Genomic DNA, 15,141 nt, shown 5'->3' on the forward strand with positions numbered 1-15,141 from the left:
AAGTTGCAAAAGCAGTTGTTATTGCTGTGAAAGTTGCAAAAGTTATTGTTTTTAGTGGAGATAATGCGGTAGATTGTGGTGTGAATGTCAAAACAGTAAAGACAGGAAAAAAACGCTCAGGTAGAGGAGAAAATGCAAGCAATTAAGTGCAAAAAAGAAAGGATATCACTGACAATAATGGAGCTAAAAGGGTGAGGAGACACCATATTTTTCGTGGGTGAAAAGAGAAGAGTTGATCACTGATGCAGGGATTAACACCCAAGATCAAACAACAGGGGCAACAAATGCTTTTAAAGTTCAAAACACCAAAGGATCAACGAAAACACATCCAAACAACAAAGAAAATGCAGTCCAGGGTGCAACACTTGGCATCAAAAATTCAAGCACCTTTCTTGGAAAAATCTAGCCCAACTCTACTAAAGATAGTTGAATGGAACAGAAGAAACAGTCTATGTGAGAATTGGACAACAGTAACACAGAGTGGGAGTGAGGAAATTTTATGAGAGTTTGCAAGTAGATGAAGCAGTTGTCAAAAGTGTTGTTGCTAGAAGGGCTGATGAAGTCAGAGTTGAGATTTTGAGGACTTCACAAAATTGGGCTAAAAGAATCCAAGAAGAGTGGAAGTCATTGGAGGAGGATTTGCCACCACCCAAGCCTCCAGACTTGAATTGGAGGGCAGCATCCACTGGGTTGGTTCCCTTCATATGGTAACAAGTTGATGAAAAGGAACCATGAGATCAAGCTTTCCAGTTTCAACCTTGAGGACAAGGTTGTTTTGAAGTGAATGTAATGATAGAATATAGGGTGATAGGTTATTTAACAGTTAGTTAATGGCAAAGGGAAGAGAAACTTTATAAATATGGAGTAAGTTCTACATAGGGGAACTATTAAGTGAATTTGTAGTAAAGTGAAGTCTTTAACCTTTAAAGAGAGGATATGCTCTCAACTAAGGAGGTTATGCTCCCAAACTCATTCTTTGTAAAGAGTTCTTTTAATGTGAATAAAAGAAAAATTTGTTCTTTCATTACCGTTTCTACCTACTGTTAGTGTTCTTGTTAGGTTCCAAACCCAGATACCTAACAGAAGGTAATGATCATCTTTGTGGAATTGAATTAGACTTAAAATTCAATTCTTAACTTGATATCAAAATCAAGTTAAAGCTCAAAGAGAAGACAACAAAGGTAAAACAAAGAGATTATATTGAAGTAAATGCTAAAATGTAATTTCCTCCTTGACAACAAATAATATCGTTAGATTACAATTTAGAAAGCACCCACATGCACTCATTTCAAACAATCTAATGAAATCTAATAAGAACGTGGCACAACATATATCCTACATCTATCTGCTAAAACTATGAGAAAAAGCAATATCAGTTATGCGTCATGAGAACAGAACCATGAAAGCCTAACAAACAGATTTTCTATCACTAAGTGAAGAATTTCACAAGTCAAAACCAACCTTGATTTCTCATCCCCACTATAAGACTTTTGTTGAGTTAATTGTCAGCATCGGTCAAGCACGAGTGAGTCTACATGGGATTTGATTTGACTGTTGAGAACACCAAATACTTGGAAAGGAACATGTTTAGCTAGCAACTTCAGCATCTGCATAGCTTGTGTTAGGCTCTTCTTCTTCGTCTTCAGGGAAAGGAGCCTCATCATCAGAAGGTTGTCCATTGCCAAAGATGCTGTCCATTTGAAAAGCAGCTGGTGTCAAGATTGGCTTTACTCCACCAAGACCAATAGTTATATCTTCTGCAGAAGTAGGGCTCACATGTATAGGTGCAGTCAATGGAACATGCTCCACCCTTGGCTTCTTTGGTTTTTGTTCCAGCTGGTGACCAGGAACAAAACTAGCCACAACAACCTGATGCAGAAGATGGCAAGACAATTGTTGAGGAAACTTAACTCATATATGTAGTTTAGTTCTTTCATTGCATGATTTTTCTTTCAAGGATAGCATAAAGAAAGTCCATCATAACTCTTCGTTGGGTCAAGCCTACAATGTTTGTGATGATATAGTCTTTTTCTATGTTTCATTTCTATATACTTTGAACTAATAAAAAGCCACTGCTGTGATTAAGGTAATTATCATAAAAATCAACAAAGTTATCATATTTGACAATTTGGGATTAGATGATTATGAAAAAACTTCTTATTGTGTCATGCACAGTCTGTTTACTCTTATTTCATATTTAATAAACCCTAGTAAACAAATTTATAAGGTTATTTCTTCATCATTTTTAAACTCTCAAATATCCTCTTCTGCAGCAGAAATTACCTGCACAGGACCGGCAGCTACCAGCAAACCGGCCAGTCCACCCCCCATTACTCGACCATCTGGACCGGCCAACGAGATGCTCATTCCACCAGATCTGCTCTTTGTAAACCCATTCTCAGTTGGCATATATGAACCAGTCAAGGAAAGAATTTCAAAGCGCCCCTAGATGCACCAAATATGTTCCAGCAAATTATTAAGTATTTACCCAGTACTTAACCAAGTACAACATAAAGAAAGAAACAGTAGCAACACTCTTTTGGACAATCTCTTCCAAACACTGACCTGGATAAAATCTCATGCTAGACTCACAAAACCACTTGGGTCCACAAAAGTGGAATCAATTTGGGATTTTTATTCAGTGTAAATGAGTGTTAATGGCATTTTTCAATAGATAATAGTGTATCAAAGACAAGTGAAGTTAAAGTGAATTACAACAAGAAAAATGAAGACTTCATAGCTAGATCAAACTTCAGATTCCATATATGAAACAAGTTTTATCTGTTAAAATAAGTTTGTTTGGACAAGCTTCTTCAAAAATACTTCTTGAAATGAGTTTTCTATAAACTAAAATTATTTATTGCACAAATTAAAAAATAAAAATGTATAGATATTATATGAAAGAACTTTTATAAATTAGTTTGTGCATAAACTTTCTTTTCTCTCTCATCTATTTTATTGCTTTGGCCGTAACAATTTTAACTTGTGTAGAAGCTAATTTCACTTTTTTTCCCTCATTTTTCTCCCTTAGAAATGCTTATGAAAAAGTATGTCCGAATAGGTCCAAAATAGTTATTCTTCAATGAATTTTTGCATGCAGAATAGACCAGAATTGTCATAAAGAACAGAACAAGTTATAAGACAAATTTATATTATGTCAAAACAAGGGGCAACCATGTGTGAAAAACTAAGCAGCATTAAGCGAAAGATACAGTATACTATTAAAGAAGAATAATAGGGTGATTTTCATTGTCAGTATTGAACCAAAAACTTTCAAATATAAGAAACAAAACAAGCATGCTTGGATCTAGAATTTGTGGATAAGAAGCAACATTTTACCAATTCTTCTATGTGTCTGAATCAAAGGCTTAATGCAAAATAATCAACTTTAATATCATCTAGTAACTGACGACATATTAGTGAACTAACAACATTTGCTGATACAAATATTGCAAGAAACCAAATCATACCACAAAGCCAAATATTAGGTTGGATTCTTAGCCAATTGCCAGAATCAAATTTAACACATGATTTACTAAACCCCACCACCCTCCGCAAATAAACTGACATTGGATATTTAAACTTAAAACCCTTTAGAGATGTGGCTGCATATGACTCAAGAACATTAGGGTATTATATATTAGGCAACCAAGCTAATGTTACATATGCAATAGCTGATAGAGAAAGTTAGCACTGAACTAACCTCATATGTTAAAGTACCACCAGAAGAGGTTGGTTGGCGTAGTGTAACATTTGAAATTGTGCCATTTGCAGACAGAATGCAAATCGCTTGACATCCTTGTTGAGAGAAGGACATAATCTTCATAGTAACATCCTGAAACAGGGCACAGGAGGAGCTCAAATACATTCACAAATAAGCTTACTTCCTTCTATTCTCCTCCAAATTAACTTTCTACAACTTCTCAAATTCTAAACCTGTTCATAATAAATGGATTTCAAAAAGGCTAATTTCATACTTTCTTCAGTTTCTAAGAACACTAGTTCTTAAGTTAGTTCCCATGGTAACATAGTAATCACAACCTTGAGTTGGTGAAGCACTAACTTTAATACTTGTTAACATATTGTTCATACCCAGCTCAACTCTAGTCACACCATCTTGGAACACTCAACCCCCTTGTTTCAAATAAGTTTCTACAACTAAAATTTTAAGTAACCAAACAGTAATATGGTTAAATTATTTATTGTTTCACATAATATTAATATGATATCCTACCCATACACGCATAATCAAAAAAATACACTGATATCATTTTATTAAAGCATTGAAGAGAGTGAAACTGCACCAATTGAAGAAAGTAAAATATTATATGGTAAAAGGAAATAAGAATTTTAAGTGGTAAGATGATATAACATTTAAAAGAAATTTATGGAATTTCAACAAACAGAAAAATATAATCTGACTATTTTCAAAAGATAAACTTCAGAGGAAATGAACAGAATACCTCGCCAGCATTTACTATAAGGATGTGAGGTGTGAAATTGGCACCAACTGAGTATGCAATTTGATCACCTATAAAATAAATATGTAGGAAGATTAATTGGTACACAAAAGAGAATGTAAAGTTCAATGTGGAAGCTACTGTTCACACAAAAAATCCACTTTGATTTCATTATGTAAAAGCAAACAATAGAATAAAAAGGGTCGCAGATAGTTTATTAGATCGTCTTTCAATCTGACATCATATATGTCGAGGAAAATAAGCTATATTGACCAATAGATAGTTTTCAAAAGAGTACAACAATGAAAGTGGTTTTTAACATTGTAAGTTGCATTCCTCTGAATCATACCCTAAGTTATATATGTGTTTGTGAAAGGATCATTTATAAAGTGGAAAAAGTCTAAAAATTCATGCAATTTAGAAACTGATTGACAATGTGCTACTTTAAGTAAATATCTATCAATATGTTACATATTTACAAATGTCCAACACGTTTGATCTAGCTTTTGGGAAGCCAAAAAACATAGCTTGGGCAAAAGCTACAAGAGGTTCCAAAAGCTAAAACTAGCAAGATATGCATTACCATCGTGATAAAATCACATTATTCACAACTAGATTGATAAATGTTACTTTAGCCGAAAAATATTTAATAATTACTAGTGTCGTTTACAAAATTTGACACTTGGTTCAGTTGATCCTGTATATAATCAAGATTAACTGTCCTCATTACTTGATTAGTTTCTATTTATCAGACAATTGAATGTTTCACATCATGCCATTATAAGCAGGAGATCATAATACACCATACAAATTTACCAGAACCTAATGTCATGAGAATAACTACCATTTATATACTTTTTCACTAAAATTGTCAAAAAACAATTATCTATTTTACCCACCGTATCCCAAACCTCATCTATACCATGACATGGTAGAGGTAAAACAATAGTCAAAGTATCAAATACATTGTTCGCCTGATTCAAAACATATCATTACACTAGATTTATCCACATGTTCCATTAATCATTAACCAAATGCAAATGTAGTGAAACAGCTATGCTATGCTTTATCCATTCCAAAACTTCCTCCAGAACATTCAGAGGCCCACAGCTAAATCTAAAATATGTTCTGAACCTGGAATATCTCCAGATATAAAATTAAGCTTGTTAAATCCGGAGCTAAATATTAAAATGCTTATGTAGAATATGCATGGACTGCATATTAAATATAACATTCACATCGATTCCATGTACAACCTCTTAATGATTTGTGGAAACGTATCCTATACAATTGAGACTTACTTATATTTGAATTATAACCATCAACTTATGCAGCCACTAATAACATGTTGATTGGAAGAATTAATCTTAAAATGTGCTACAACGTTTTGCAGCCTACTGTCCTATATCCACTACCATTTATTCAAAGATGCAACTTCAAGAACCATCTGTCATATTATTAAATTTTAGGTTCCTATTTTGCAACATGTCATGGTCCAAAGTCCAAAACAGTAGTATATAGGCTATAGACCATTGCAAGCCTTGTCAAATCAGCTAAGTACTGGACTAAACCTATTGAATATACTAATGTGGTGCCTTCAGTTATTCCAACTCAGTTTCTGTGGTCGGATTATGCCACCTTCCCCTCGTAAAGAAAAAAGAAGAATCATATGCTGCCTTAGCTGAAAACTGACTTCACTTCACTTTCACCACAAGATATCCCCTTCCACCACCACACATCTTCATTTCCAGATCTAAAGGGAATCTAATACAAGGGTCCACTTGTACCACCATATACAAAATCCACTTCAAAGACATTAATAAAATTCATGAAACAAAAACAAGCATTGAAAACCAAACTTAAATCAACTACAAGTCAAAAAATATAAATCCATTTTACATAGTAAATAAGAACCCTACTAAATATGAAAGGGGAAAATAAGAATATACTGCTAATGCAACAGTAAAACATAAAAACAAACAGTAACTATTATAAGATTAAACTCTAAAAATGTAAGAATCAATGAGCAATATTTTTTACCTTGTCCTGCACCTTGACCTTCAACTTCATAAAACTTAAAAGACTTCTTGATTGATTCAACTGGCTTTCCTCTGCCCCTTTTCCAGGCTGAGAAGTCTCCGGTCAATGGAATCGACGATGATATCGGCATCGGCGACAGCGCCACATTGCCGTCCGGTCCATATTTCCTAGGCCGGCCCCTCTTCTTCTTCCCCTCTGTACTACCGGAAGTAACCACCGGAGCACTCACCGGTGCCGGCGAATCCCCCGTGGGCCCAGAAAACTGCACGGAGCTTAGTGCCACGTGGAAGCTCTGGGGGGGCTCGACAACCTTAACAGCCTGCCCAGAACTAAAAATCTCTTTTTCCTCCATTTTTTTCGAATCAAAGAAAAACAAAGACACCCCCAAAACCTTAAAACACGCTTAAACCCTATCCATTGAAGATTCAAGGAATCACAAATTCAAAAAAAAGGAAAAATGATTTTTTTTTCAACTCAAAGAAGACAAATGTACTTGAATGCAGAACTAACGTACCCAAAAACAGTACACTGACGTTTGAGCACAGAAAAAGTTGCAACCGCACATAAAAACTTCAAAAAATAGAAACTTTTGTCTGAAATGACGAAACCCAGAAGCATAATTTCGAACGGTTGAGGTTGAACACCGAGAAAGACGCGATACTGTGGCTCAAATCTCCACCATTGCAGAGAGCGGTAAAAGCTTCAAAAAATAGCAATTTTTTTTAAAAATAAATTCTACAATTACAGAGAAAATAACAATTCTAGTTTACAAATCCGGCAGAGTGATGTCTGAAATTAGGGTTTTGCAGGAAAAGAGGAGTAAATAAATAAAGTTGAAAATGGGAAAATATAATAAAATGTAAAATGATAAAGTAATAAAGTAATTAAATAACAGGGAATTTAATTAATAATTAATATTTTAATTGCAAAATTCAAAGTATGAATTTTGGTTAAGAAATTGGTTCACGTCCGTCTTGGAAATTTAATAAAGGTGATTTAATAAATGACTGTGAATACAGATACTTATCAATTTGAATGCATAAAAAAATAGGTGATGTTTATGGAAAAGAAAAAAGAAACTTTTGATAAAAAATTGCAATTTATTTATTTACTGCTTTTTCAAAACAAAAGAAAAAAAAATTATTAGAAGCTGTAAGCAAAGGCTGGATGGAGCCATTCCATTGCTCCAACTACTGACAAGTTCTTTGTCTTTTAATTTAAGTTAAAATAAAGTTGACCAAGACACATAAACAGATGTTTTCTCAAAGCAAAAAGAAATACTCCATTGGTTTGGTGAATCTACTCTAAGATGCCACTGGAACCCATACACTGCTCTTCTACCTTTTCTTGCATTATTCTTTTACCTTCTGTTCTCTCTTTCACAGCTTCAGTTGACTAAAAGGGCCATTTCAAAAACCTTTTCTTCTTGGAGAAGAAAAAGGAAAACAAAATTACACAAAAAAACACTTGTAGACAGAAGGGGCTACCAAATACTAATACTATGGTCCTGCATCTACAATTCTGATATAAATATAGGGTATCCATAAACAGATATTATATTTAGGCCTGGATACTGTGCTATTTTCTGTGTAGTAGCAACTTCCCAAACATAGAAGATCTATTTAATGAACATTAAGGAAAGTAAACTAATATGGCAAATGTTTCACAGCTAAATTGTGTTTTAAAAAGTAAAGTACTTTTCTTATTGGTATTAATTCTTTTTGGTTTTGTGCTAGGTGTTGACTCCACACAATAAGCTGTAGACAGTTGTCAGCACTCGAAGCCACATAGCATATATATAGAATTTTCTCTTATGCTAATTAAAAAAGTTGACTTTCTCAGATTTCGTGATTAAGGTGAATGAGATTTCCAACGCATATCTCAGATTTTATAGTTACTCTTCATTTGACTTTTTGTTCTTTATTTAAAGTGGGTTTCATCAAATCAGCAAGAAGAGTACATCTGGGAACATAAGGGCAGGTTTTGGTTGAGATGAAACAGTTATCTGTGAAAAAGAAAATCAGATTAGATTGCAAAATTTATCATTAGTATGTACTTTCCACAACACATTCCAAGCCCTCTTCTTAAGACTATGTACATAATCGGGAAGCCAATTACATTTGACTTGAGATTATCATTTACAGGTAATTACAATAACAGTGTAATATAATCTGGAAAACCAAACAAACCAACTGAGTCTTCTTTCCTCAAAGGAGTATTCGGTCTCTTCTCCATAAGGAACTGAGGCAGATGTTGGAGTCATGGACGTATTCATAGGAGTTCTATTTTCTTCATCCACCACTGTGGTTGTCTTTGATGTAGTACACTGATGGATGGAAAGTTGCTAAGTACTAATGTTTTCTGCAACTTCTTGTTCTGTATATCATCTACAGCATTTGCATCATTAGCTTTCGATGATACCATTAAAGAAATGGGAGAAAAAGGTGGAGATTCCATTTCACGAGCAGTATCAAGTCCTCTTCTAGCTATAACATAAGAACAACAAAATGAGTGGTGAGTTCTAAATGCATGAATGTCATACAGAAAATTGTTAAGTATATACATATGCTTTTTCTGCAGATTATATGAAACACAAACAGCAAAGGAATGCTCGATATACCAGCTAGAAATTATGGGGAAATCAACCAGCTGAGATGTGGCTTTGGCCTCCACCTTCAACATCAAACGAATAAAAAATTTCTAAACCATTCCTTGGTGCCACATACATCCTTTACCAAAAAGCCATCATCATCAAGAGTACTTCGGGGAATCCGATGGAGAATCTTCTTCTAAAACCAAAGAAAACATAAACAGGTATCCAACAATCTATTGTTGCATTTTAGATGGCAAGTAGGCATGTTAACTAAACTGATGAAGGCTTTCATTTTGAGAAGAAAATTAAAAGAATGAAAAATGCTACGTCATGTTCTTTCATTTCAACCAAACAGGAAGTAAACCCTTACAGTGAGAAATCTGCAAGCCAGATGCATGAAACACTGGAGGGGGGAGTATAAGAGAGTTAACTACCTGATGATAAACATGAAACATCATCATCCAGATTATTTAGTCGATCATTTTGGTGGGCTTTGTCTGTCCTCTTTATGAAGGATGACTGTGACTGATAATGTTTCGAATCAGATTTTGGTGTCTGACATCCAAGGGAGATTTTTCTACATGCTGCGCTTCCAGATCTAGGTGTCTTTTTTGCACTCTGGGCCTTTGAAGGGCTTACCTTTGACCCATAGAGTACTTCCTTTTCCGCTGTTATTTGTCCCTGAAGTTTCTTCAGTTCCTGAAACAGATACATAAGAATAAAATTAGTTTGACACATTTTAGACTCATTTGATACATGTATTCCAACTCTCCCATTAATAAAAACAGTGTCAAATGAGTGTAGGTTGTGAATAAAAAAAAGACAAACCATAAAATGTTGCCAGGATTTTAAAACTAAGACAAAAATCAGAGTGTTTTTTATAACTACAGAACTTATATTAAAGAATCTTTAAATGCAACAAGTGGTCCATATACCCGCTGCCTACGACGTTCTTGCTCCTTCTCTTGCCTTGATAGCGAGTAATTCTCAAGCATAGAGATCAGACAGGTCTAGAAAGTCACGTACAACAGAAATTAGTTTGAAATAATAGACTTGCTGAACAAGACACGAAGATGACCTCCGATGATTTCTATGGTGAGGGTACTTACACCATCATATGTGAACTCAATGCCTTTGTCTTTTTCCCATGCTATAGTCTTTGAAGTTAAAGCCTCTACCATTGCTGCATGCAAACAAAAGAAAATGAAAAAGACAATATGCATAAAACAAACATCAAGGCATGGAAAAGTAAAGTTGTGTTTCTATTCAGTATCCTTAAGATGGTCAAAGGTCCAATAGCAAAGCAACATGGCTGACAAAGAAACGATCAAGATCTAATAATACCTGGTAGTTTGCTGACCAAGGCACGGGCTTTCTCCGCTCGCTTGAGAGTAAGATGAGAACCTTTCCCAGCATTGTATCGATTTTCATCCTGGAAGAAACAAAATGACAATAAAATTAACAAATTGTTAAGTGTGATAGATATGGGAAAGGGAATCTGTTTACACCATTTAGGAGCCATTTATTTGTGCTTTTTATGGAAAGGGATGTTTCAGGATGCATAAACAGGTAATCTATTTTTAGAGAGATCTTATATGAAGTTTTTTCTTTATTACAATTATAAGAAGTTCTTTTATTTGAAAGGTAGTTATTATCATAGCTTTTTTCACAAGCTACTAACAAAATAATCAGAAATCTTTTGAAAACCTTAAACCTAAACATTCCAAAAAGAAAAAGTAATTTTTTAAATAAAAAAAAAAACATTGAACTATTTTTGTTACCACTCAATGTTAATACCAACAGAGATGGTGAAGGTAAAAAAACAAACCATGTTGTACTCCTCAAGCCAAGATTCTTCTTCACGTGCTGTTAACCATTTCTCAACTTTTTCAAGTATTTCTTTTCTGACAAAAGCTTCCTCTTTTGCAGAGGCAATCTGAAGTTCAAGCTGTTCAAGCACACAAGATGGGTCTACCGCTCCTGATAAAGAAAGGAAGATGCAGACTTTAGTTTGCTGAGGAAACAACTTCACTCATTCAGAGGTTTCTCATACGGAACTTACCAGATTCTATCGCTTCAACAGCGTGTTCCACTGCACTATCAATTTTTGGAATCAAATGAGTCTTATGACAAATCTCCTCTAGCTCTGCTCTTTTCCTCAAAACAAGCTCTTTCATTTTGCTTGACTTTAACTCTTCTAACCTGGATACTTCTGCCTCGACCTGCATGAAAATGTTACTTCTACAGGAAATCTGAACCGCACAGATCAAGAAAACCAGTCCTTATTTCTCCAGTAACTATAACTCACATAGTTGATGAAGTTCTCAGACAAGCTGTTTGGTTCCGTTACTTCATCTTCTGAAGCAGCGATATTACAAGTAACATTCTGAAACATCTGTTGCTCTTCAACAGGCGTATCCATCAAATTCCAGAGCTCCAACATTGTTGAAGCTAGATCTTGAAGCTGCCAGACAATAATCAAGTTAACTATCAACCAGAGAAAATAACATCAAATTATAAACACAAAGTAATATTTCATATCAAAATTAGATCTACAAACTGCCAGTTTTTACCCTCTGCATTCTCTGTAGTTTAACTTTTCGCAGTTCTTGTATGGCAATAGCCAATTGATTTATGGTTTCACTATTGACACTCCTAGGACCTTCTGAAATTCCTAAGCTAGGATGGACTGCACTGACTGTCTGCTTGAAGTCCAAACCAAGCACTGAACAGAGAGAATTCAAGGTACATATTTGGTCTTGAACCTTCTTGAGGCGTTCACTCTGCACGAAAAATAACAAAGAATAATATGTGATTGTTTAAATTGGTCTATCTTTACACAACACACACAAATACAACTCAGATAGAGATAGAAGAGGAACTATAAGTATATTATTGACCTTCTCTTTCTGAAGTGCAAGCAGCTCTCTGTGTAATTCTTCAAGCTTTCTCAATGACAAATCAGTTTCATCTACAACAGCTGTAGTATATTCTCCTGTACTATAAATCTCATTTGCGATACTTTGAAGCTGTTCTTGAACTTCTATAAATTGATTTCTACGCTCAAACTTCCTTTTCCGCATTTCCTCCAGCTCTGGGTGAACTCTTGCCAGCTCTTCCTTCAAGCTTCCAGTTTTTTTGTCAAACTAGAAAAATATGAAAGACAGAACCAATCTTCTTCTTAGTAGATCAACTGGATAACAAAATAACCTTAACTGTTAAGGTCATGAATGTAACATCGAAGAAAACTATACAAAAACAAATTGTCATGAGTGATTCATGTCAGGTATATTGACAAGTCTTACGTAGGCTACGAAGGACCCAAAAGAAATTCTTCCTGCTTTACCTGGGCTTGGAAGTTGGAACTACTAAGAAAACTACAAGGTACATTAATTTTAACGAGAATATATAGGACCCCTCTCAACTAAACAGCTACCTTTGGCAAATAGTTACTCATTGACAACAATTTAGATATAAATTTGTACCAGAGCTTGTTAACCAACAAACTTTATTAATACATCTTATGCAATCACTTCCAAAAAAATTCAACACTACATACACTTTCATTTTCCTTAAGTTCTTTTATCCACTTTATTTAACCAATACACATACAAGCCCTAAGCCAAAATTAAAAAAATTAGTGATTCGTAAAACATCCAACCTGTCTAAAATGCACTGGTCGCTCTCCCATTGTTGAGCAGATACATGCAAGCTCTGCCTCGGAATCAGCAATATCCTGCCTTAGTTGAGCTCTAGACCGATTTGCTTTATCTACCTTTCTTCTATATACTTCTACACACTCTTCTTCAAGCTCATACAACATTCTATCTTTTTCAGTCTCGGACTCCCCGACTTCATTCCATATTATCTATTGTGAAAAATTAGCCAAGACAAACAATATGAGTTCTTCAGTTTTCCACACATTATTTTATTTGGCCAGTGGGGCAGAGGGAGCATTACAGATAAGTTGCAGCAAAGTTTAATGTATACCTGAAGTTCGTTAAGAAGAGATTCACATGTTGTATTGGATTGTAAAAGAAGACCCTTTTGATGTTTAGCCATTTTGGATCACTTCAGCAAAAAAACTGTAAAAACCATTGTTCCCCAAAAGGCCAAAAGAACATAAACTTGAGAAACAGTCATTCCAAATTGATGTGTCATAAAAGTAGAAATTAAGAATACTTGCAACAGACTTAAAATCCATTATCAGTCTTTCAAAACAAGTCACTATCTAAGATCAAGTTTCAATATAGAATTGTCACTTTCAATGACAGCATGCTCATATTGTGGTGACATTCTCACTTTGAGAAGAAAAAAAAACTATTGTTGCTACAAGAAACATTAAAGATTTTAGTTTATGTCAAAAAGCCTATAGCCAATGAATAAAGGTTAGCCATTGGGGGCCCATCTGGTCAAGGGCTCAACTATGTGGTAAATCAGTGAAACAATAACACAATGCACGAGTTGCTAAATATCAAATTCCCATACTTAATTCATCTACTGTCTCTTTACCAAACAATTATCCCTCTTAAACATAAAACCCACACCATTATCTTAGAATTAAGCCTCCAAGGCTTGGAACAAACCACAATAATAGATACATTGAAAATGCCACATTACTGCCAGTGCATCAGAATACGTTTTTTCTGAAAAATTAATTATTGACGGTATGGTTCCATTCCATCATTTTACCATGTAACTCAAGTGTTGGACCTATAATATGTAACATCATTTTAATAAATCCAACATCCCCAGTGAAAAAAAATATATAATCTAACACAATTGATTGAACCCCAGAGATTCAATCAAAACTGAGCATAAAATATTTCAAAGCAGGCACGTAGCTTTCTGCTACTAGCATTATTTATTAGCGAAAATATTGTAACCAAATTCACAATTGTCCAGAAAAGAAGGTCATAGCACATACGCGAAACAGATTAAACAGGAAAGCTGTGTGGTGCCAATGACCTAGGATGTGAAGGACACAGAACTTCAAAGTAAGATACTAAATTTAGGTTGATGTTTTTTTTTTTTCTGGATTGGTGAAACCCAGATTAGAAACATTATCGTTACACCTTCCTCACGTTCAAAATATGATTTTGAGGGATCCCAGAAAAGCAAAAATGCGAGCTTTACTAATATTATAGTAAAGGATCTTAATCTTCACCTGTGATTGAAAGGGATTGGTGAATTGCCTTTGGTCTAGAAACCCCCCCTGGCAAGAAAGGGGGATTGGTTTTCCCGATAAAATGAAAAAGGGTTTCCCAGAAAAATGCAGCTTTTGTGAAATTTTGAAATGGGGTGAGAAATGAAAAAAATAGTAAGAGAGAAAAGAGAGATAATGTAGCCGTTTGAGGAAGGAAAACCGTTGAAGAGCGGTTACAGTGGATTTTGATTTGGTTTTTTATTATTATTTTCTGTATAAATAAATTATTATTTGTTACCATGAATTGGATAAGAGATTTGTTAAGAATGATAAAATGGATATAGAAAAGGTGAATTTTTACATTTAAAAAAACATAATAAATAATAAATGATTATATTAAATAAATGTAAATAAGTTATGTTTATCAAAATATATTTTTTTATACACAGAATTATTTCTTTTATATTATTTAATTATTATTTTTTCTTCAATCAAACTTAACTTTTTTTTTATTATTTTTAATATAACCAAAAACTAATTGAGTCAGTGGGAATTTGGCATATGTGGAAATTCCTAATGCAAATATTATCCTCAAATAAAACATAAAAACAAGTTCTAAAACTCAATTGTAAATAATAGTTCAGAGATTTAACTCTATGTTCAAATAATTCATCGAATTGTGATTAATTTAACTAATATTTAATAGTTTGTTACCAGAAGATAAATTTAATAACCTTATATATTATTCATATTCGTGTACATTTGTTTTTTTTATTGGTATTCTAGTTAAAAATGGATGTCACTTATAGGTTAGAGAATTTATTGTTAAAACTTTTGAACTACTTTTCTATTTATAATCAAGATAAAAATTGAATAATTATCTTTTGTAGATCTATTAATAT

At 34.0% G+C, this 15,141-nt stretch overlaps 2 protein-coding genes across 2 annotated transcripts; both read right to left on the minus strand.

Moving 5' to 3' along the window:
* Positions 1 to 1,200: 1,200 nt before the first annotated feature.
* LOC106761799 (AT-hook motif nuclear-localized protein 6) lies at positions 1,201 to 7,324 on the minus strand. The gene is made up of 5 exons (XM_014645399.2): positions 6,501 to 7,324; positions 4,464 to 4,531; positions 3,704 to 3,835; positions 2,284 to 2,445; positions 1,201 to 1,869 (listed from the first exon to the last, which is right to left on the minus strand). Exons 1-5 carry the CDS (start codon positions 6,850 to 6,852, stop codon positions 1,588 to 1,590), a joined length of 996 nt encoding a protein of 331 aa, XP_014500885.1. The 5' UTR covers positions 6,853 to 7,324; the 3' UTR covers positions 1,201 to 1,587.
* A 1,153-nt stretch (positions 7,325 to 8,477) lies between these two features.
* On the minus strand, positions 8,478 to 14,488 carry LOC106765179 (65-kDa microtubule-associated protein 3). Its single transcript, XM_014649710.2, has 13 exons — positions 14,261 to 14,488; positions 13,084 to 13,178; positions 12,755 to 12,961; positions 11,994 to 12,239; positions 11,667 to 11,876; positions 11,402 to 11,557; positions 11,156 to 11,315; positions 10,922 to 11,073; positions 10,438 to 10,525; positions 10,203 to 10,276; positions 10,029 to 10,103; positions 9,528 to 9,792; positions 8,478 to 8,986 (listed from the first exon to the last, which is right to left on the minus strand). The coding sequence occupies exons 2-13, from the start codon at positions 13,153 to 13,155 to the stop codon at positions 8,772 to 8,774; spliced, it is 1,920 nt and encodes a 639-aa protein (XP_014505196.1). The 5' UTR covers positions 13,156 to 13,178; positions 14,261 to 14,488; the 3' UTR covers positions 8,478 to 8,771.
* Between the last annotated feature and the right edge of the window lie 653 nt (positions 14,489 to 15,141).

This window comes from Vigna radiata, chromosome 1 (genome assembly GCF_000741045.1).
Source record: "Vigna radiata var. radiata cultivar VC1973A chromosome 1, Vradiata_ver6, whole genome shotgun sequence".
Lineage (NCBI taxonomy): Eukaryota > Viridiplantae > Streptophyta > Magnoliopsida > Fabales > Fabaceae > Vigna > Vigna radiata.

Excerpts from the sequence above, each read along its gene's own strand:
- LOC106761799 (XM_014645399.2), bottom strand. The coding sequence starts at position 6,852 with ATGGAGGAAAAAGAGATTTTTAGTTCTGGGCAGGCTGTTAAGGTTGTC. Across the intron at positions 2,446-3,703 it reads GTGGTACTTTAACATATGAG|GGGCGCTTTGAAATTCTTTC; the intron begins GTTAGTTCAGTG and ends TGGTGCATCTAG. Across the intron at positions 1,870-2,283 it reads TAGCTGCCGGTCCTGTGCAG|GTTGTTGTGGCTAGTTTTGT; the intron begins GTAATTTCTGCT and ends CTTCTGCATCAG.
- LOC106765179 (XM_014649710.2), bottom strand. The coding sequence starts at position 13,155 with ATGGCTAAACATCAAAAGGGTCTTCTTTTACAATCCAATACAACATGT. Across the intron at positions 10,104-10,202 it reads TTGAGTTCACATATGATGGT|ACCTGTCTGATCTCTATGCT; the intron begins GTAAGTACCCTC and ends GTGACTTTCTAG. Across the intron at positions 8,987-9,527 it reads TGTTTCATGTTTATCATCAG|CTAGAAGAGGACTTGATACT; the intron begins GTAGTTAACTCT and ends CTTATGTTATAG.